At 46.5% G+C, this 22,146-nt stretch overlaps 1 protein-coding gene across 1 annotated transcript; it reads left to right on the top strand.

The window, feature by feature from the left end:
* The first annotated feature begins 6,761 nt into the window (after positions 1 to 6,761).
* Cd300e (CD300e molecule) lies at positions 6,762 to 19,398 on the top strand. The gene is given in 4 exon segments (XM_057776885.1): positions 6,762 to 6,875; positions 15,886 to 16,233; positions 16,999 to 17,107; positions 18,909 to 19,398. Coding segments are annotated over 4 exon segments (624 nt in total). The 5' UTR covers positions 6,762 to 6,835; the 3' UTR covers positions 19,036 to 19,398.
* Positions 19,399 to 22,146: the final 2,748 nt, after the last annotated feature.

Raw genomic sequence — 22,146 nt, 5'->3', positions numbered from 1 at the left:
AGGGTCAGAGTGCATCAGTGTACTGGAACATCTTGGGCACCAGGCTGGGTGACGTACTGGCCTGGAATCAAACCAGGTCAACCAGGTCCCTGAGTAGGAACATGCATGCTGTAAGAGAAAGGGCCACGGTTCCTAGGTGTTGACAATGTTTTTTAACCCCCCTTAAACATTTTTTGTTTCTTTTTAAAATAAACATGTGTGCCTGAGTTTGAGTGTGTGTGTGTGTGTGTGTGTGCGCGCGCGCGCGCGCGCGCTCATGGGCATGTGCATCTTTAGGCAAATGCAAACTATAGTGCACTTATGAAGTCAGAGAACAGCCTAAAGGAGGAACTGGTTCTCTGTTTCCATCATGTGTGCCCTGAGGATCTAACTCAGATTGTCAGCTTTCGTGGCAACTTTCTTTACCCACTGGTCCATCCTGCTGGCCCATCTCCCTTGTTTTTTTTGTGAATGAGGTCTCACTAGTAGCCTAGCATTGGCGTTGAACTCTCTCTGCAACCCTGAGTGGTCTTGAATCCTGAACCTTCCTGCCTTTGCCTCCCTAGTTCTGGGATTGCAGGCACGTTCTGTCTACCAAGCTATGAGGCCCAGAGATGAGAGGGTTTCTTCTACATACCCACTCTGGCTCTTAAACTCCTCCAGATGTAAATCACCATTGTCTCCTCTCTAAAGCCTCCCCTGATCCTCCAGTCCCAGCCGGTTCTGCCACTCCTCTGGTCTCCATTGCTCTTGTCACATGGTGCTATGGTTGGAGGTGCGTGCCTCTGCTTGCTACATGCAAGTCTCATTGGGGCTGGGGGCTATCTTGCCCTTCCTTTTAGCACCCTGTATGTGGTACCGAGCCTCCCTTAGTATACACTCCATAATCTATGGCCGAGTGGACACACTCTCCAGGCCTCTGTACTGTGTACATTTCTGTGTCATCTCCTGCTACAGAGCTCAAAGTCCAGCCTCAAGGTACTTCATGGACAAGTGCAAGGGATATAAAAAGAGACACTAAATTGGCTCTGCTTTTGACATGCTCCGCTACATTGGCCTTCAGCAAGCCATCCAATGAACTCTGGCGCCAGAAGAAAGCTTTCTCGGTCAAAGTAAAGAACCCCAAAGAGATCTTTATTGAAGAAATTTACAGAAAACAACCCCAAAATAGATTTCAGATGGAAAAGTAGTTAAAATAAATTCCAGGAAAGCGAAAACTGAAATAACCGAGAGGCCTAAAGTGGAAGGTTTTGAAGTCACTGTCCCGGGGGCTATTTGTACTGAACAAACGGTCCATAGGGTTCCTGGAAGAGAAGATCAGATGTCAAAGGCACAAGGGCTTGGGGAAGTTTGACATGCTGTGGTCTGCAGTGTCCTCTGGAGGCCAGGTATAGACCAGGCGACTCTGTGGCCTGCCTCGGTATAGATGTCTTTGACGTGGAGGTGTCTCTGGCTCGAAAGTCCACTCTCGGGGCTGGAGAGATGGCTCAGCGGTTAAGAGCATTGCCTGTTCTTCCAAAGGTCCTGAGTTCAATTCCCAGCAACCACATGGTGGCTCACAACCATCTGCAATGAGGTCTGGTGCCCTCTTCTGGCCTGCAGGCATACACGCAGAAAGAATATTGTATACACAATAAATAAATAAATATTTTAAAAAAAAAAAAAAAAAAAGAAAGTCCACTCTCAGCGTTCCCACCAGGAGATCCTCCTGATGGCTCCCCTCGGGCCAGCCAATCCGGCTGGTGTTGCTGGGAGTGGAGATGCGGTCCCAGGAGGTCCCTGAAGGAAAAGGAGAGCAAAGAGCAAGTCACTTCCCTCCTGTCCTCATGTCCCTCCACAGGCCATGAGTCTGCCCTCCCTGTTGCTAATATTTCTGAGGGTGCCCCTGCTCTGGCTTGCTCTGTGTTGTGACCCCCAGTCCATGAGACTACGAAGCCCTGCCCAGCCCCTATGGAGCTCCTTTCAGAGAGGTAAGGCCTTCCTGCTCTCATTGGACCTGCTTTTTTGTTTCTCTGTCTCTTGTTCATTTTCCTTAACTCTTATTAAGTTTTCCTCGATTATGCATTTGAGTGGCTCTCTGACTGCTTTCAGGATGCTCACTGACACCTACCTTCTCTTCGTCTTTGTGCTCCCCAGTGTCAATCCAACTAAAATACTCACGAACAGGTTGTGCAGTTAACAATGATGTTTGCTACACAGGACGCGCCAGCAATGTTTTGCCAAGATTTGCTAGTGCAGAGATGGAGAGATGGCTCAGTGGTTAACAGCACATACCGCTGATGCAGAGGCCTGAGTTTAGTTCCCAGTAGCCATGTTGAAAGGCTCACAACCGCCTGTAACCCCAACTCTGGGGGAATCAATGCCCTCTTCCGACTTATGCAGGAACTACACACACACACACTTTTCAAAAAAAGAAAGAGCCATTAATCCCAGCACTCGGGAGGCAGAGGCAGGCGGATCTCTGTGAGTTCGAGGCCAGCCTGGTCTACGAAAAGCTAGTTCCAGGACAGGAACCAAAAATAAAGCTACGGAGAAATCCTGTCTAGAAAAATTTAAAAAAAAGAAAAAGAAAAAGAAAGAAATTACAATGGAGGGTCTAATTTCCAGTCCTGCATTTGAAGACTCAGTGATACATGAGAATGTGGCTTGTCTGTTTGGAGAAGCTGTGGGCCACCCTTTAGAAACTGGGAGCCCTGTGTTAATTATTATGAGACCCAAACCCACAATGTTTCTGTCGTTTTCCTGCCTCCAGTTTCTGTGAAGCTGTAACTTCCACTCCTGAGATGAGGAAGTAGTAGAAACCCCAGTGCAGAGGAGAAAATAAGAGCAACTCCATCCAGTTGGCAGGAGGCCCAGCCCCAGTGTTCACAGAGGAGAGGCAGGGCGGCGCTGCTGGTTCTGGGTCAGTGTGGGGAGGTTGGTGCTGGGCTAGTGGGGGAGGCCTGAGCTGGGATGGGGAGCTAGCCTGTGAGGGTGGGGCTGCGCTAGGGAGTGAGAGGGTGAGACAGAAGGGAGTTTAGAGTTTCAGCTCCAGTCCTAGGTGGGCAGGGGATCTCTGCTCATCAAACACCAAAGGAAAGCCCCCCAGACAGGCTGGTTGTCCAGAGGTTCAGGGACAATACAGGTGTGTGTGTGTGTTGTGTGTATTGTGTGTGTGTGTAGCTCTTGAGAGCAAGACTGTGCCTTCAGCTCCATACACAGTAAGACTGGCACATAGTGGGGCCGCTGACTGGACAGATAGATCCCAGCTGCTCCGAACGCTGGGGAATCTCAGTGGAGACAGGGAGGCAGTGCTGTTGGATTAACTCATGTAAAAAGGGCAGGCAAAGTAGGAGGCAGGAGGCTGGCGGCTGGGAAGACAGGGCGGGCTTGCCCCATGGAAGTTCTTGGCTTTTAGTATTTCATGAAAAGACATAGTCAAACTTCATTTGCATGGAGGATAAGCTAAGCCCAGGGTAAACGTAATGATATAACTGGGTGCTCGTCATACGGAGCTGTCATGGCACACACGGCACACACGGCGCACACGGCACACACGGCACACACGGCACACACGGCACACACGGCACACACGGCACACAGCAGACGGGCGCTGACCTGACCTCGGGACCTCTGGAAGAGTAACCGGTGCTCTTGGCCACTGAATCATCTCTCCAGACCTTATGTATATCTTTTTATCTCCTAGGCGGCCTCTGTATTTCTATTTATTTATTTTGAGACGGGTTATTACAGTGTGATCTTGGCCGTTCCGTAACTTGCTACGTTGACCAAGCTGTCCTTGAACTGATAGATACCTGTCCACCTCAGCCTCCTGAGTCTGAGTTCTAGGGTTAAAGACATGTGCTAACATATCTGGCCTGAACACTATTTATAAATATCTTCCCTTTTTGGTCCTCTATGGCCTTTCCATAATAAAAGAAAACAAATCAGAAAAGCTGGCGAGGGTGGCTGGATATAGGTGTGCACATGTGTGCATGCGGAGGTCCTCAGCTACTCTCCACCTTATTATTTGTGACATAGTCTCTCAGTGAACCTGGAGCTCACTGATTCAGCTAAACTGGCTGGTCAGCAAGTCTCAGGGCTCCTCCTGCCTCTCTTCCTTCCCGCTGCTAGCATTATTGGCAAACAGCTGTGCTTGGCTGCTTTTTACATCAGTGCTGGGAATCTGAACGCTGGTACCCCTCCGTGATAAGCACTTTCCTGACTGAGCCATCTCACAGCCCTGTAAGAAGGATCCCATTTACTTCCAGTTCTCCCTCGTCAAGGACGGCATTTTCTGAGAACAGAGCAAGGACTAATGTCCTTGCTTAGCACCAAGTACCTTTACCCACTGAGCTGTCTCGCTGGCCCTAAGTGTCTGTTCTGGGAGACTCCTGACTCTCCTCAGCGCTGCCACACGAGCCCCCCCACTGACTGTTCTGTGCCTGCAGTGACCCTGAGAGGACCGAGCTTGCAGCAGGGAGCTCAGTTGTTGGTCCTTGCCTAGCAGCTGCTTGCTTCTCATTGTGCAACTTTAGATTCCCCCTCCCCATCCCTGTTGTGTACAGCCCAAGGCCATTTCCCCATGGGGGGGAAGAGGGGATGACGGGGGGGGGGGTGCTGGCACCATTTCTTGTTCATAGCCTTCCACTCCTTTTATAGATCCGACTCCTGACTTTGACTCACTGCAAATGAGAACTCCAGGTCTGCAATTTGTGGAGAATTCCCATGAGCCTCTGGGGGAAGCTCTTAGGTACCAAACCTACTGATGCCTATGGAATTTGGGGTACAATGAGATGACATCGCATTAGGTTTATTTTGTGGGTTTTAAATATTATTTGCCTTTGCTACATTCCTTTTCCTTTATTGTTATTTATTTATTGCTTTTTTCTTTTTTGAGACAGGGTTTTACTATATATCTTAGGTTGGCCCATAATTCACTTCTCTAGCCTAGGTTAACCCTGAAATTTACAGCAATTTTTTAATCTCCACCTTGGGAATGCTGGGATTACAGGCATGCACCACCACACCAAGCTTCCATTTTGGTTTTGGTTTTTTTTGCTTTAAAACTATTTGGTTTTGTTTCCAAATTTTTAATTTATTCTTTGAGAATTTCAGGCATTTATGTGATATGTTTTAGTTTGAATAAACATCTCTAGATATGAGATTAGGTAAGGAAAAGCAAACAGTTACACACACACATCAAATGGAAAGAGCTGGAGACTGTTTTGATCTTGTTTGTTTGTTTTAAACATCTGTTTGTTTCTATTTATGTACATGAATGTTTTGCCTGCAGGTAAATGTATGTACAATGTATTCATGTCTGGTATTCACAGAGGCCAGAAGAAGGTGTTGGATTCCCTAGAACCGGAATTATAGACACTTGGGAGCTTCCTTATGGTGCTGAGAACTGAACCCTTGTCTTCTGAAAGGAGCAACAAGTGGTCTTAACTGATGAGCCATCTCTCCAGTCCCTGGTTAGACCTTCTTAGTGGGGAGACCTGAAATCCCCCTTTTTAGCACGTCTATAGTGGCTCATACTGTCTGTAACTCTATCTCCAGGGAATCCTTTGCCCTCTTCTGTCCCTTCTGGTCACCAAGCATGCATGTAGCGCACAGACATACGTTCAGGTAAGCACACATACATCAAAATAAAAATGAATAACTCTTTAAAAAGGATTATCACTATTTTGCTGGGAGAGGGAACTTGTCTACACTCTAGTAAAAAGCCTCCCACCCCATGCTTATGCAGGCAACCGTAACTGAACTCAGTGGGTCACAGAGCAAAACACAAACAAACAAACCCCATGAATACAGGAGGGAGACTTGTCAAGAAGAACAAAAGGATTTAATGGGGTGGGAGTCGAGCGAGAGCAATGCAGGTGAGGATAAAATACGCTTCATACACACGGACTTGCCCAAGAGTAACAAATAAGCAAAAGTAACAACAAGAGAACTGCCATGCTTGTTCTGCTTCAGCGACGAAGACGCTGGAGGATGCTGGAGGGAAGAATGACCCCGCAGCAAGCTCAAGCGCGTAGTAGAAATGGGGGCCGGCTCAGTGGGTGAAGGTGCTTGCTGCCAAGCTTGGCGACCTGAGTTCGATCCCAAGCCCCACGTGGTAGAAGGAGAGAACTGACTCCCGCATGTTGTCCTCTGATCTCCACACACGCGCCGTGGCATGTGTGCACACAGTAGAGCACATGCGCCGTGGCATGTGTGCACACAGTAGATAAATAAATGATACTATAAAATGATGGAAGCAGGGTTTGAGTTGGCATGACTCTGGAATTTGGACCTTGAGTGGTGGCGACCTTGATTCTGAATTAGATGAACACCTGATAACTTAAGTAGTGTTGGCCTGCAGGAAGTCAGAAGGTTGAGCCTGGAGGGATATTGGGATGCTGGGCTGGAGGAGGAGGAGGTGTGAAGTCAACTTCACACAAGTAATTGTTGAGAGACACAGAGTGTTCATCTCTGCTCTTTGAGTGGGGGCCCTCATCACCCCAAAACTGATAACTGTAGCAGAGGAAAGCTATGGAGAGCGAGGAAGTGTACTAAGAAATAAGTGGAGTGGGAGAAACAGGGATTTCCTGGGCTGGAGTTTTCACACACAGCATCTGGCTTTCCTGAAGGTTCAGCTGTGGCACTCGCGCCAAAGTGCAGGAGGAGCTGTTTCTTCCCTGAAGCGGCTCTTGCTCATCTTCCCCTTTTGTTAAATTGGGAAGTAGTTCAGAGCGAGAAAGAAGTAAATGAAAGACTAACCCAGAGAAATCTTGAACAAGGAGGTGGGCGCCAGGGTTCTGCCACACACATCTTTATTCCCGCGGCCACCTGCATTTTTCTGGAGACAGCAAACACCAAGCGAGGCAGGAGCATGTGGCTGGGCCCAGGTCTGCTCCTTCTCTGCCTGCGAGGTGAGTGGCTCTATGCTTCTGTGAACCTAGCTTCGCAGAGGGTGGGAGAGTGAGATTCCTGGGTTTAAGCCAGAATCGAGGTGTCAGCAGAAGAGGGGCAGTGGACACATCCATTTGCTCATCTCCTTCTCTATCTGTATACTTCAACATTCTTCCGTGGACTCTACAAACCTTTATCAAGTAGCAGCTGTATGCCTGGTTTGTTCTGGATGCTGTAACTATAAGCAAATTCCTCAGTCAAGGGAGTCCTATTTGAATGAGGCAGCCAAGCAATTTTACTATGGTGGGGGACTTGCTACAACAAGAGCATTCATGGAGAAATAGAACACACCAGGGGCCCCTAGTTTTGCTCTCAGAGGAATGGAGGCTTCATAGAAGTCAGTCTTGATGGATGAACAGGTGTTGAACAAAGAAGCCATAATTTATATTGAGTGTAGACGGAGATCCTAAAGACTGGGAGTGCAGAAGTGGCAACAGCTTCATCTTCCTGATGTTTCGTTTAAAAAGGTTAGAAAGGTGTGTAAGAAATAATGCATCAGCAGGTGTGATAGGTGTGCGCCTGTAACCACAGCACACAGGAGGCTGAGGCAGGAGGATGGCAGCTTGTAGGCCTGCCTTGACTACATCGTATGATCTTGCCTTTAATAAAAATCTTCAAAAGGGCCAAGCATGGTGGTGCATGCCTTTAATTCCAGTCAGGGCAGGGTGGATCTCTGTGAGAGAAAGACTTGTCTACATGGCGGGACCTCTGTCTTAAAAAAACAAACAGAAACAGACAAGGAAGAAAACACATTTTCCTGTGGAAAATAGTTGAGGATGAAGATTAGAGAATCTTTCTCATCCTTGCAGATGAGGTTTTTTTATTTATTTATTTATTTATTTATTTATTTATTTATTTATTTTTTTATGGACCCAACAGAACATAGACTTTAAAGACTCGGATTTATTTATTTTTAAGTTTATTTTTTTTTACTGTTTTTATTGAGCTATACATTTTTCTTCCCTCCCCTCTCTTCCTCTCCTCTTCTCTTCTACCCTCCTGTGACCCCCCATGCTCCCAGTTTACTCAGGAGATCTTGTCTTTTTCATCTTCCTATGTAGATCCATGCGTGTTTCTCTTAGGATCCTCTTTGTTGTCTAGGTTCTCTGGGGTTGTGGCCTGTGGGCTGGCTTATCTTTATGTCTAAAGCCACTTATGAGTAAGTACATGTTATATTTGTCTTTCTGGGTCTGGATTACCTCGCTCAATATGTTTTTTTTTTTTCTAGATCCACCCATTTGCCTGCAAATTTCAAGATGTCATTACTTTTTATCACTGTGTAGCATTCCATCATGTAAATGTACCACTTTATCCATTCTTCAGATGAGGGGCATCTAGGTTGCTTCCAGGTTCTGGCTATTACCAATAATGCTTCTATGAACATAGCTGAGCACATGTCCTTGTGGTATGATTGAGTGTCTTTTGGGTATATGCCCAATAGCGGCATTGCTGAGTCTTGAGGTAGATTGTTTCTTAATTTTCTAAGAAATTTCTGATTTCCAAAGCAGCTGTACAGGTTTGCACCCCACCAGCAATAGAGGAAGGCTAGGATCTAAAGGGAGGAGACCAGCTGAGTAATTCTGATCACACATAGTTTGCTTTTCTTTCCTTTTTTTAAAAAAAGAAAACAAACTATCTTTTTTTTCATTTTACATACCAATCTCAGTTCTCACTTCCTCCCCTCCTCCCATTCCCTTCACCTTCCCCCATCCACTTCCCAGAAAGGGGAAGGAACATTGCTTTGTGGAAGGTTCAAGGCCCTCCCCACTATTTCTAGGCTGAGCAAAGTATCCATCCAAAGAGAATAGGATCCCCAAAAGCCAGTAGAAGCAGTAGGGATAATTCCTGGTGCCACTGTCAGTGTCCCCTCATCTGGCCCAGCCATACAACTGTCACCCACATTCAGGTGGTCTAGTTTGGTCCTATGCTGGTTTCTTTCCAGTTCAGCTAGAGCTGGTGAGCTCCCATTAGCTCAGGTAAACATTTCAGTGGGTATTCACATCATGGTCTTGACCTTTTTGCTTACATTCTTTCCTTTTTTAATGACATGCGTTCTTTCATGTGTGTGAGGTTATGGGTGGGAAAGCGAGGTCAGAGGCTGGTTTTGTAGAACCAGTTCTCTTCTTCCACCATTATGCGGTTTCTAGGGACCTAACTATGACGGCCATGTTTGCACAGCAAACCACTGGGACGTCTTGATGGTCCCTAAACATAGCCTTCTTATGAGTAAAGTAAGAGGAGACTGGATGATCTCCATGATCCCTCACCATCATCGTAATCTAGATCTTTCACCAGGAGTTGTAGCACACACCTGCCAGCCCTTGGGAGACAGAGGCAGGAGGATCAGAAGCTTAAGGACATCCTTAGCTAAGTAGCTAGTTCACAGGCCAGCTTTGGCTCCATGAAAGCCTGGTATAAAACAGTAGAACAACAAACAGACAACAAAACAAAATCTAGATCTTTAGGCTACATCAGACTATTAGATTCATAGTGTCACACTTATAAGACACTTGAACTGCCCTGACTGAAGGTGATGATGGTGATGATGGTGGTGATGGTGGTGATGGTGATGATGGTGGTGATGATGATGGTGGTGATGGTGGTGATGGTAATGGTGATGATGGTGGTGATGATGATGATGATGGTGGTGATGGTGGTGATGGTGATGATGGTGGTGATAATGGTGGTGGTGATGATGATGGTGATAATGGTGGTGGTGATGATGATGGTGGTGATGGTGGTAATGGTGGCGATGGTGGTGATGGTGGTGATGATGATAGTGGTGGTGATGATGGTGGTGATGATGATGGTGGTGGTGATGATGATGGTGGTGATGGTGGTAATGGTGATGATGGTGGTGATGGTGGTGATGATGGTGATGGTGATGGTGGTGATGGTGGTAGTGGTGATGATGGTGGTGATGGTGATGATGGTGGTGATGATGATGGTGGTAATGGTGATGATGGTGATGATGGTGGTAGCAGTGATGATGGTGGTGATGGTGGTAGCAGTGATGATGGTGATGATGGTGATGGTGATGATGGTGGTGATGGTGGTGATGGTGATGATGGTGATGATGGTGATGATGACGGTAATGGTGATGATGGTGGTGATGGTGGTAGTGGTGGTGATGGTGGTGATGGTGGTGGTGGTGGTAATGGTGACAGTGATGACGATAATGATAGTGATGAGGATGGTGAAGATGAAGGTGGTGATGATGATGATACACTCTTCATACAGTTTGGAGAGTTGGTGGAAATTTTGTAATTACTGGAGTAGATTTCAGAAACTTTGATGATTGGAGCTGCCTTGTCCCAGATCACAGGAGACAACTCCAGGCTTTTCCCTTCTCTACAGTAAATAGCAGGTTAAAGTCAGGTATGATGAGAATATCGACACCACAGTAACCAGCAAACACCACGAAGCGGACCACTCCTGCTTCTTTGAGTGAGCTTGTTTACATCTGACAAAATTACCCAAGTGCTGTAGCTCAGCGCAGTTAAACGGAAGATGAGACCCTCTTTTTGCCCATCCTTCAGGAACTGGCTGGCATCCCCATCCAGCCCATTCACCTTTTCAGATGCATTTGCATCTGGGCGGGCAAGCGCTTACACCCAGATTTAAAATTGAACTAATTTGTACTGACATAAAATGCACTCTCCTGCATCTCAGCTCTGGCATATTGTCCTCCTCTTCCACAGAATTCCTCTCCACCCACTGCACCCACCCAAGGTGGTAAACGTGGTCTGGGGAAAGTCAGTCATTTGGTATTCCTAGAGAAGACCCACAAGGGTTTATATTGTAAGCCTGAGAATGAGGAACGAGAAAAAGATAGAAAGAAAGATGGTAGGGACAATTCCAGAGTAGGTATGGGAAAGGTCAAGAGAAAGGAAGTGGTTTCTGATATAAAACCAACAGAAATAGCCAGGCAGGGAGGCGCACACCAGGTAGTCGTAGTGCTCAAAGGCCTGAGACAAGAGGACTGCGAAGTTGAGGCCAGCTTTGGCTTACCAAGGAGACCTTGTCTAAAGAAAAAGAAGGAGGAGGAAAGAAAAGAAAGATAAAGAAAAACAAAACCAAACAACAACAGCATCAACAAAACCAAAATAAAAGGATTAAAGCTAGTGCCAGTGAGCTGGCTCATGGGTGAGAGAGCTTGCCATACAAGCCTTGAGTCTGATCCTTAAAGTCCACAAAATGGAAGGAGAGAACTGACTCCTAAAGTCATCCTCTGACCTCTACTAACGCCATGCCCCCACCAACAAAGAAACAAAAATTTAATGAGGAACCAGAACTTCTTTTTTTTTTAAAAACATATTTCTTTTACATCTGGACCACAGTTCCCTCTCCCTTCTCTCCTCCCAGTCCCTCCCCGACCTCCCTTCTGAGCCCCTAATCCACTGCTTTTCTTTTTCAATTCAGAAAGGGGCAGACCTCCCATGGGATATTAGCAGAACATGGCCTATAAAGTTGCAGTAAGATTAAGTACCTCCCTTTGTATTAAGGCTGGGCAAGGGGACCCAGTATGAGGAATAGGGTCTCAAAAGCCAGCAAAAGAGTCAGAGGCAGCCCCTGCTCCCTCTGATTGAGTTCCACAAGAAGACCAAGTTACACAACTGTCACGTGTATGCAGAGGGCCTAAGTCAGTCCCATGCGGGCTCCCTGGTTGTTGGTTCATGAACCCATGTTAGTTGATATTGAGGGTTTTCTTGTGATGTCCTTGACCCCTCTGGCTCCTACAATCCTTCCTCCCTCTCTTCAGCAAGATTCCCCGAGTTTGGTCTAATGTTTGATTGAGGGTCTCTGCATCTGTTTCCATCGGTTGCTGGATGAATCCTCTCTAAAGACAGCTGGGTTAGGTACCAATCTATGAGCATAGCAGAATATCATTAGGCGTCATTGACACTTTTTCTCTAGTTGTGCTTTGTTCTATCCTAGGCTCTGGGTCATACAGCTCTGGGTCCTGATATTCTGGGCAGAAACTAGAACTACTATTCATTGTATATTGTGTGGTCCACACTTCCAGGTTTGCAGTGTTATTAGAATTTTCTTTGATTGACAAGATGATTGCACACACTTCTGGGGTACCATATGCTATTTTGATGTCTGTACACATTTTGCAATGCTCAAATCAGTACTGATATTTATCAAAACATGAATGAACCCGAGGACATCTTATTAAATAAAATAACGCCCTGTGTGTGATGCCTCATGCCTTGATCCCAGCACTCATGAGGCAGAGGCAAGAAGATCTCATGATCAGGGCTGATCTGGCTACAATAGTGAAACCCTATCTCAAAAACAAAAACACAAAAGACATTTCTGTCCTGGCCCTGTTGCTATGTAGTAGAGAGGTAGGTTCCTGCAAATTCTGGAAGTTCTTAGGTTTGATTGGATCAGTGGCTACCAGAGTCCTGGCCTCTGGCTTGAGGTGCCCCACTGGCTGCGTGGTGGCGCTGAGAGCACCACCATGACCCGCTGCCTGGCGGGGAGGAGCCTGGAGAAGGAAGGCAATCCCTATCCGGAGGTGTGAATACTGTACAAATGCTCAGATTGGAATTTGGGTAAAACTGTCTAACAGTCTGGCTCCCCAGACTCATGCAGTCAGAGTCGCCATGCCCTCAGCTGACTCAGGCTCTCACAACACACTGAAGATATTGTTCAGTTCTGTCACCTGCTGTCTTCCAGTTGAGATGACACCATGTCTAGCTGAGTTGCTCCGTTCAGCAAATGTGGTTTTGAACCAGCACGAGACCTTTCAAAGATGACTCACACAGAGCCTTCTCTTTTAGAAGGCATAATTTGAATAAAATAATTTTTGTTTTTAGGGTTTTGTTTGCTTGTTTGTTTGAGACAGGGTTTCTCTGTGCAACAGCCTTTGCTGTCTTGGAATTCATTCTGTAGACCAGGCTGGCCTCAAATTCACAGAGATCCACCTGCCCCTGCCTCCTGAGTGCTGAGATTAAGAGCATGCATCACCATGCCCATGATAATTTTAATATTTAATGAAATAATAATAATTTTTTTTTCAGTTTTTTTTGAGACAGGGTTTCTCTGTGGCTTTGGAGCCTGTCCTGGAACTAGCTCTGTGGACCAGGCTAATAATAATTTTTAATGGAAAAACAAAAGGAGAAATAATTGAAGTGCAGAATGTTGAGAACCATGTGTTTTCAGCAGCCTGTGGAGCCTGTAGTACATGCTAATGCCATTTTAGCCTTTGAGCCACTTGTAACCTAGGCAGGGAAGGCAACAGTGTCCCCATCTTACAGACACACAGTAGAGGCAATTAAAGGAGACCCTACCCACACCATGGGGACTTCCTCCTAAACCCCAGAGTAGGCACTGACTACACCCAAACATCTGTTTCACAGAGAGAGCCTTTATTAATCAGGGAAGAAAAGTTAAAGAGACTGCATCTGACTCAGGCAGAAATACAGCAGCAAATGATCTTGCGGGTGTTCCTAAGAGGAGAAGAAGGGGAGGTCTGTGTTAGAGTAGACTAGGTTGCGGTGGTAAAGGAGCGAGGTGGCAAAGGGGGGAGGAGTATCCAAAGGCTGCCTCTGGATAGAGAGGAGACACATGCCTCAAAGCCTGCTTGTAAAGGTAAAGGGGAACCCTCACGTTAGGATGAGTTGTTTAATTTTAGTTAGGTATGTTAATTAGGTGAGCTAAAGGGGGCTTTTGATTGCTGGATCTTAGTAGTCAGCCTCAGGAGGAGGAAGTGGCTGAATAAGGGAACAGACCTTGATGGCTAGCTTTAGGAATGTAATCTAACGGTTTTTTAGCAATGCAAAGGGTATGGGGGAAAAGGGGAGCCTGCCGGAGCCACAGTTTGAGGGGTCTAGTGTCCCTTCAGCAACTACAAGAACTGAAAACGAAGCTTAGATCCATCTCCTCCACTGAGCGCTCACCACTGGCTATGGAAGCGTCTAGAATCAAGACAAGCTTGTTCTGTTCAAGAAACAGCTCAGGAGGCTTCCTGCTGGTCACACTGCTACAATGTATCACATCTCAAGAGGCTTCCTGTTGGTTACACTGCTACAATGTATCACATCTCAGGAGGCTTCCTGCTGGTCACACTGCTACAATGTATCATATCTCAGGAGGCTTCCTGCTGGTCACACTGCTACAATGTATCATATCTCAGGAGGCTTCCTGCTGGTCACACTGCTACAATGTATCACATCTCAGGAGGCTTCCTGCTGGTTGCGCTGCTACAATGTATTAGTTTTGTTGCTGCTATAACAAAGCACCACCCAACAAGAAGCAACTTAGGGGAGCAAGGGTTTTGGGCTCACAGGTCAAGGGAACAAGGCTTATCCAAAAAAAAAAAAAAAGTCCTTTGTCTGGTTTTCTTTGTTATTGTTTTTTGTTTGTTTTTCAAGACAGCGTTTCTCTAAGATACCACTTTCTTGGGCAATGTGAGGAAAGGAAAAAGCCTTACCCAAGGGCATGCACATTCAAATCTTAAGCATGGGCCATTGCCGTTTTAACACTAAATATCTATATATGAAGTGAATGTCAACTCTATGACAGCAGCCTTTACAGCAAATACTGATTGTGCTAGAATGTTCTCATCTGCTGGTGAGAGACTCCAATCAGATTCCAGGACAAGCAGACTCCACAGCCTTCTCATGTTCACATATTTTCCCTTTCTCTCTGTACTGCCCATGTATCCTACCCCTACAGTCTCAGCTTACCCCAATAAATCTAGAGGGTGGCCTCTTTCTCCTTCTAGGAATATGTCCGCTATCAGCCTGGGCCATGTGGGTGGTGGGGATGCTGGCGTCTGTGTCCACTCTGATGTGTGCAGCTATCCTCCATCCTCAAATCGTCAAAAGCTGCTTGCAAAGTATGGTTCCTTGGGACTGAATAGATGACTCCATGATCAAGAGCACTCATTGGTCTCACAGAGGACCGATTGGTTCTTAGAACCCACATGGAGGCTCACAACCATCTGTAACTGTAGTTCCAGGGGTTCTCTTCTGACCTCTGTGGGTGTGCACACCACACACATAAAATACAATATATTTTTTTCTTCGAAACAGGGTTTCCCTACAGTTTTGGAGCCTGCCTTGGAACTTGTTCTTATAGACCAGACTGGTCTTGAACTCACAGAGATCCGCCTGCCTCTGCCTCCTGAGTGCTGGGATTAAAGGTGTCCGCCACCACTGCCTGGCTATAAATTTTTTTTTAAAAGAAATAGAGTCTTTCTAGGCAGTAGTGGTGAACATCTTTAATTCCAGCACTCAGGAGGCAGAGGCAGGAGGATTTCTGTGAGTTTAAGGCCAGACTGATCTACAGAAGAGTTTCAGGACAACAAGGACTACACAGAGAAACCCTGTCTCAAAAAAACCAATATACACACACATATATATAGTCTCTCATGGCAAGACACAGTCTGGAAAAGCATTTTACACAATACGAAGTAACTTATAGCAGGGTACACAGCCTGCTTGCAATAGTGGAGTAAATCAGGATTTTCTGTTTGTTTGTTTGTTTGTTTTGAGATGGTCTGCTATGTAGCTCAGGCTGGCTTGAAATTCACTATGTAGTTGAGGCTGTCCTCAAACTCAAAATCCCCCTGTCTTAGCCTTCTGAGTGTGAGGAAGACTCCTCCACATGCAATTAAGAAGTAGAATTTTTAAAGAGCAAGTTTGACTTGCAGAAGATTCCAGAATGCAGAAACTTGAGTCCAGAGGAAGTGATTTTCATGCGATCTAACTTTGTGCCAGTCTTGACCTCACTTAACCGTCCCTAAAGGCGGGGTCCCTGTGTGGTCACTTGGTGCCAAGTCTCCACTGGGGACAGGTTTCTCCGTGTCTTTGCCACAGACTCCAGTCCATTTGGTTTGGGTCCCCAAGTACAAATGTCCCTACAGGTCCTCTTCCCAGATCTCCCCATGACTTGGGGAAAGTTCCTTCCAGGCCCGTCGGGAAGGAGGCCTCGACTCCGGCTTATGTTTTCCAGGCTGCTTCTCTCTGACGGGCCCTGGCTCAGTGTCTGGCTACGTGGGAGGCTCTCTCCATGTGCAGTGTCAATATGGAGAGTCATACAAGGACCACGTGAAATACTGGTGTCGAGGACCGCACGACACGGAATGCGAAACTCTTGTGGAAATCGAAGGAAGTGGGGAGGAAAAGAAGAATGGCTGAGTGTCCATCAGAGACCATGCAGAGAACTTCACCATGACGGTGACCATGGAGGACCTCAGCCTAGATGATGCTGGATCTTACTGGTGCAAGATTCAGACTTTCTTTATCTGGGATTCATGGTCACGTGACCCCGCGGTCCTTGTAAAGGTACATATTTTCCCAGGTAAGGCTATGCTGGCTCCAGCTACAGAGCTTTGAGGAAGTGTCTGGGCGTGGGACATGGGTGGGCATTGTCTTGAAGGGTGCCTCTGAGTGCTGTCCTTGTCTCAGTGGGGTTGGGGAGAGATGGTTGACCTATCCACCATAGGAGGGGCTTTGAGGGATAGGTCACACAAACGACCCGACACCTGATGTCTCTAGGAGGAGCCAAGGGATGATCTAACTCCTCCTTAGTGGTAAAATTTATCATTTATTATTATTGTTGTTGTTGTTTCATGACAGGATTTCTCTGTGTAACAGTCCTGGCTGTCCTGGAACTTGCTTTGTAAACCAGGCTGGCCTTGAACTCACTGAGATCCTCCTGCCTCTGCCTCCCAAGTACTGGGCTTAAAGACTTACGCCACTACCACATGGTGAGTTAAAGTGATCTTTAATTGAAGGATGCTTGAGAACCTTCCATGGTCTCTTGGAGAATCTTTGGGCCACAAGCTGAGCTGTTTTCTTTCACACTCCCTCTCATGGGCATCTTGCCAAGCAGGGAGGGACCCCTGGAAAACCCTTCTGCCCTCCCTCGGGCAGAGTGAGAGGGGGATGGGAAGAAAGTTTGAGATGAGACATTGGCCAGTGTTTTGGCAGGAAGGCTCCTTCAGGCCTCAGAGACAAACCCACGATGTGGCTGAGGTTTGCCTTAGACAGATCCACACAGATACTGATTTAGCACAGGCTTGGGACCACGCGGTGAACTGATATCCATCTTTATCTCCAACAGCCCCAACTACCGTGGAGACCACACTCCCAGCTACAACTCCCATCCTCCCACTAGTGAACGCTGGACACCTGAGGGTTAGCTTCATTGAGGTGTTCCTCCTCCAACTATGGTAAGGATCCAAGGCCTGGAGAGAGTCAGGTGCTTAGGATTCTGGGGGCTGGCAGTGTCACCCACATTGAGGGGACCTTACTATTGAGTGGTATTTCCTTCCCTCTGATCTCAGCTTTCAAATTCTCTAAGCCTACATGTGGATGCCAAGTATGGCGAAGGGGCTGGAGAGACACAGGCTCAGAAAGGAGTCTGTGTTTTGTAGAGTCACAGATCCTTCCCATTCCCACCTCTCTTTTCTATCCTCCCCACTGGACTCTAGACTTTGAGTCCTAGCTCTGTGCCTCTTTCAAAAGTCATCATTGAAAACCAGGGAGGTGATTCAGTGTACCCACTGAGTGCCTGCCACTAGGTCTAGCAACCTTTGTTCCATCTCCGAGCCCCACAAAACAGATAAATGCAAAGGTCTTTGTTCAGCTGGGGTTCTTGCTCCCAGGAGCTGCTCATGAAAAGCAGGCTCAGCTCCAGGCTGAAGTTTGCGCTCGTTCTTCCGTCTCTGCCAGATGAACTCAGAAAGGGCTATGATGCCTGTGCTAGCTAGTCTCGTGTCAGCTTGACACACAAACTAGAGTCATCTGAAAGGAGGGAAGCTCGACTGAGAAATGCCTCCATAAGATCTGACTATAGTACATTTCTTAATTAGTAATTGATGGGGAAAGGAGCAGACCATTGTGGGTGATGCCACCCTTGAACTGGTGGTCCTGCCTTCTGTAAGAAAGCCAGATGAGCAGACCATGGGGAGCAAGCCAGTAAGCAACACTTCTCCATGGTTGTTGTAGGGGGTGGCTGCTTGCTCATCCCAGCTGCCCGGAACCAAAATAATCACACAGAAACTGTATTCATTAAATCACTGCTTGGCCCATTAGCTCTAACTTCTTATTGGCTAACTCTTATGTTAATTTAACTCATTTCTATTAATCTCTGTATTGCCATGTGGCCGTGGCTTACCGGATAAAATTCCCAGTATCTATCTCAGCCGGATCCATGGCATCTCTCTCTGCCTCTGCCTCCTTTCTCCTAACATTCAGTTCCATCCCCTTGCCTACCTAAGTTCTGCCCTATTAACAGGCCCAAAGCAGTTTCTTTATTAACCAATGAAAACAACACAAAGACAGAAGGACCTTCTACACCACATGGTCTCTGCATCAGCTCCTGCCTGCAGGTTCCTGCCCTGCTTGAGGTCCTGTCCTGACTTCCTGTGGTAATAAATAGCCATGCTGAAGTGTAAGCAGAATAAACCCTTTCCTCCCCAGCTTGCTTTTTAGTCATGGTGTTTTATTGCAGTAATAGAAAGCCTGACTAATACAGTGCCTCTAGGCCTCCAACTGGGAGGGAAATTCAGGAGAACTAGTTTCAAGAAGTCAACTGAAGGCTGGGGATGTAGCTTAGTTGCCTAACATGCACAAAGCCCAGAGTTCGATCCTCAGATTGGATACTGTAGTATACATCTGCAATGTGCACCAGAGAATCAACCACAAAAGATACAGAGGTTCAAAGTCATAACTGTGTCAGGAAGTCAGCCTGTGCTATGCAACCTCTGCCCTACCACCAATAAACTCAATTAATACCTGGGAGACAGTAGGTATCTCTGGTCCATGTGTCTAGAAAACTGTGTCTACTTAGAACCCTTTCCTCTCTTCACCAATCACCTCTCCTTAACAAGAGACAGGGAGGTGGGACCACAAGAACAGACATCCTTGAATCATTTCCTAGTTTTATTCTGGCATTAGGAAATGTGGGAGGAGATGGATGGGTCCTGGAACCTCCCCTTGAACTCATTGTCCATCCTCATGTGCCCACAGGTCTCTGCTCAGCAGCATCCACTTCCAGGTCCTGGTCTTCCTGAAGCTACCACTGCTTCTGAGCATGCTCTGTGCTGTCTTCTGGGTGAACAGGCTTCAGAAGATTCCTGAGGGAAATTTAGAATGAGCTACCCAAGAGCTATGTAGTGAAACATCCCAGGAATTACCTGGGAGGGACTCAGTCCTGCAGACATGGCAAAGCATACATCGTTCTCTGAATTGACTTTGCATGGAGGCAGCGGTATTTGGATTCTGGACTTCACCATTCCCATATCTCAAGGGAGGATCTTGATTATCTGTGAGTCTTAGGTATCAGACTCCTGTGAAGTCCTCAGCATTAAAGAGGGAATGAGGCTGGCAGTAATGGCACACACATTTAATCCCAGTGCTGGAGAGGTGAAGGCAGGTGAGGCTCTGTGGGTTCGAGGCCAGCTTGGTCTACAGAGTGAGTTCCAGGACAGTCAGGGCTACATAATGAGACAGTCTCAAACATCCCCCACCAATCCCCAAAAGGGAACAAGACTTCCCTGGGTCCCATGTTGGAGGTCCCCCTTTCCCTTCTCTGGATTTCTTGGATTCTGCTCTCATGTCAGTTCCAAAGGGTAAGAATCCTCTAGGAGGTTCTTGAACACAAGCCTAGCCCCTTGAGCACTGTGACATAAAAACATCTCAGGTCATTGTCCCCAATGGCAACAATCACCTCCTTCCTATAGAGAAGAGGTTCCCTGAGGAACGTGTCCCTCATAGACTTGGATCCTGGGCCATGTTCTCTCTCTAGAAAAATCCCAGAGGATTTGATGTCTGTCTGATCATCTTCACTGTTCATTCTTCCAAACACACAGCATTCTTTTGCCTTATCTGATCCTTTTAACTCACTATGATCTTGAAGTCTCCTTCTGTCCCTATGACCAGAGAGCATGTGTCCGAGTTCAGCATCTGCTTGGCTGGACTGAAAATAGCTTGAAAGTGAATCTCAGTGTTTTTTTTTTTTCAGATCAGCAGTAGAGAAAGGGACAGTGAGTGCCCTGGTGCCACTCTATATTTCTGGGGGTCTTCTGTGCATAGTGTTAACTGAGGGTCCATCATTGTTCACTTTAGAAACTGGTCAAGTCCACCTTGGGGAGATAAACAGATATCCAGAGACAGGTGTGGGCCTAATGGTGAGGAGATATCATATCGTCTGGGCATCCACTGGACTTCCTCAGCTCAGAACATGGCCGATTTGTTGACTGCTTGCCAGTTTCTTCCTTAATTCTCTTTGCAGGGGACCTCATAGAGTTAGCCACAGCATCACCATCTCCATCCTTGATGCTCTTTGCAGGGGGGCTAATAGGCTTAGCTGCAGCATCACCATCTCCATTCACCCCAGACATTCAGGTCAGACCTCTCTCTCTACCCTCAGGCTCAAGCCTGCCTTGAGTTAGTGCTATTGATTTCCAAAGGGAGGACACATGTATAGGAGCATCATAAGTGGATGTAAAGACCCAGGGAGATAACTCTCACAATGATATTTCTCCATGGAGCCTCTACCCACTGACAGACTCCACCACAGATGTAGTTTCTTAGGGTAAGACATGTCTGTCAGCCCAGCATGGTGAAGCTTTTCTAGCAGTTCAGATGAAGTGTGTGGATTCAGTATCAACTCTTGCTTACATTTTTTTCTAAACATTGGATACACTTGAGCATACCGAGATCCTGGATGTAATAGAGGAGAGTTTGCCTAGCAGATGATGCAATGTCTTCAAAGAAGAGTCAAAGAGCAGAGGGCCTAGGTCTGTGAGACAGGAGTAACTGACGGGTGTGGGAAGGAGAGGGGCAGACTTGGGTGATGCAGAGGCTAGTGACTGCATTATCAAACAGAGGGTGTCAACTAGGAGCTTAGAGGTGTGGGCTAGCAGAATATTGAGGGCTGGAGAGAAGGAACAGGGAGAGATTAGCTGGTGCACTCAGAGATAGGTGAAATTCAGGTGAGCATTCAGGACCAAGAACAGAGCTCTGGAGGGGAGGTGGAGCTACTGAAATAAGCGTTCAGGACCAAGGACAGAGACCACAGCTCCTTTAAGACTGCACCAACCATGTAAAAAGTCAGAACTGAGTTAGGATGAAGGGGCCACTGAACTTGACATGAACAGTTAGTGGAACCTTGAGAGACCTAGTGCCTATAGTGCACAGAGTCCTATGAACCCTTCCCCTAGCTTCCCTTAGTGGTGTACTCTCTGTGTGTGTGTGTGTGTGGAGAGAGAGAGAGAGAGAGAGAGAGAGAGAGAGAGAGAAGAAGGAGGAGGAGGAGGAGGAGGAGGAGGAGGAGGAGGAGGAAGAGGAGGAGGAGAAGAAAGAAAGAGGAGGAGGAGGAGGAGGAGGAGGAAGAAGCAGCAGCAGCTGGTGCTAGCACAATATTGTGAATGGGATTGCAGCCCTTACACATTTCTCAACAGTTTTCACTTGTGTTCATTTGCTTGCACTTTAATTATGCACTGTTGTCCCACATGTACAGCCATGTAAGCCATCATGGTCAAAACAGAGAATTGCTTCAACATCACAAAACCTACTTCATGCCACTCTGCCCCACGACTGCCCACTAGAGACCACTGGTATGCTCTCCAACTCTGGTTTTGTCACTTTGAGAATGTCCTGGAAATGGAAGTATTTCAGTGTCATATTTTGAGATCAGCTTTCCCACTCCCTCAGAAAGTACAATGCCTCTGGGATCCATACAGGAGATGTACTTAGACATAATTCATTCCTCTTTACTACTGGGTATTACTCCATTGTGCCGTACAAGCAGATGTACTTAGAAATAATTCATTCCTCTTTGTTACTGGGTATTATTCCACTGTATAATGGAATAGATTCGTAACAGCTTAACCACTTGTTCACTGCAGTATTTGGATCAATTCCATTACAAATAAAACTGTTATCCACATTCATGCATATTTTATTTTATATGATTATGCATTTTGATTTCTCCAGTGTATGCTTACATAACTACTAAGATATATAATGAGTATATGTTGAGTTTTATAATAAATAACCAAACTATTTCAACATGGCAATGTTATCTTATTTTCCCATCAGTAAGGAAAGAAAGATCCAGTTTCTTTGACTATTAACATTATTTCTTTTAAAGAATTTTGTGCCAACAGAGCTTTGCTTGCATATTTGTCTGTGAACCATGTGCATACATGCCTGGTGCCACCAGAGGTCAGAAGAGGGCATCAGATTCCTTGGAACTAGCATT

The sequence above is a fragment of the Chionomys nivalis genome, chromosome 7 (genome assembly GCF_950005125.1).
Source record: "Chionomys nivalis chromosome 7, mChiNiv1.1, whole genome shotgun sequence".
Taxonomy (NCBI): domain Eukaryota; kingdom Metazoa; phylum Chordata; class Mammalia; order Rodentia; family Cricetidae; genus Chionomys; species Chionomys nivalis.
The sequence above is the reverse complement of the archived record's forward strand: the minus strand, read 5'-3'. Positions and strand labels throughout refer to the sequence as shown.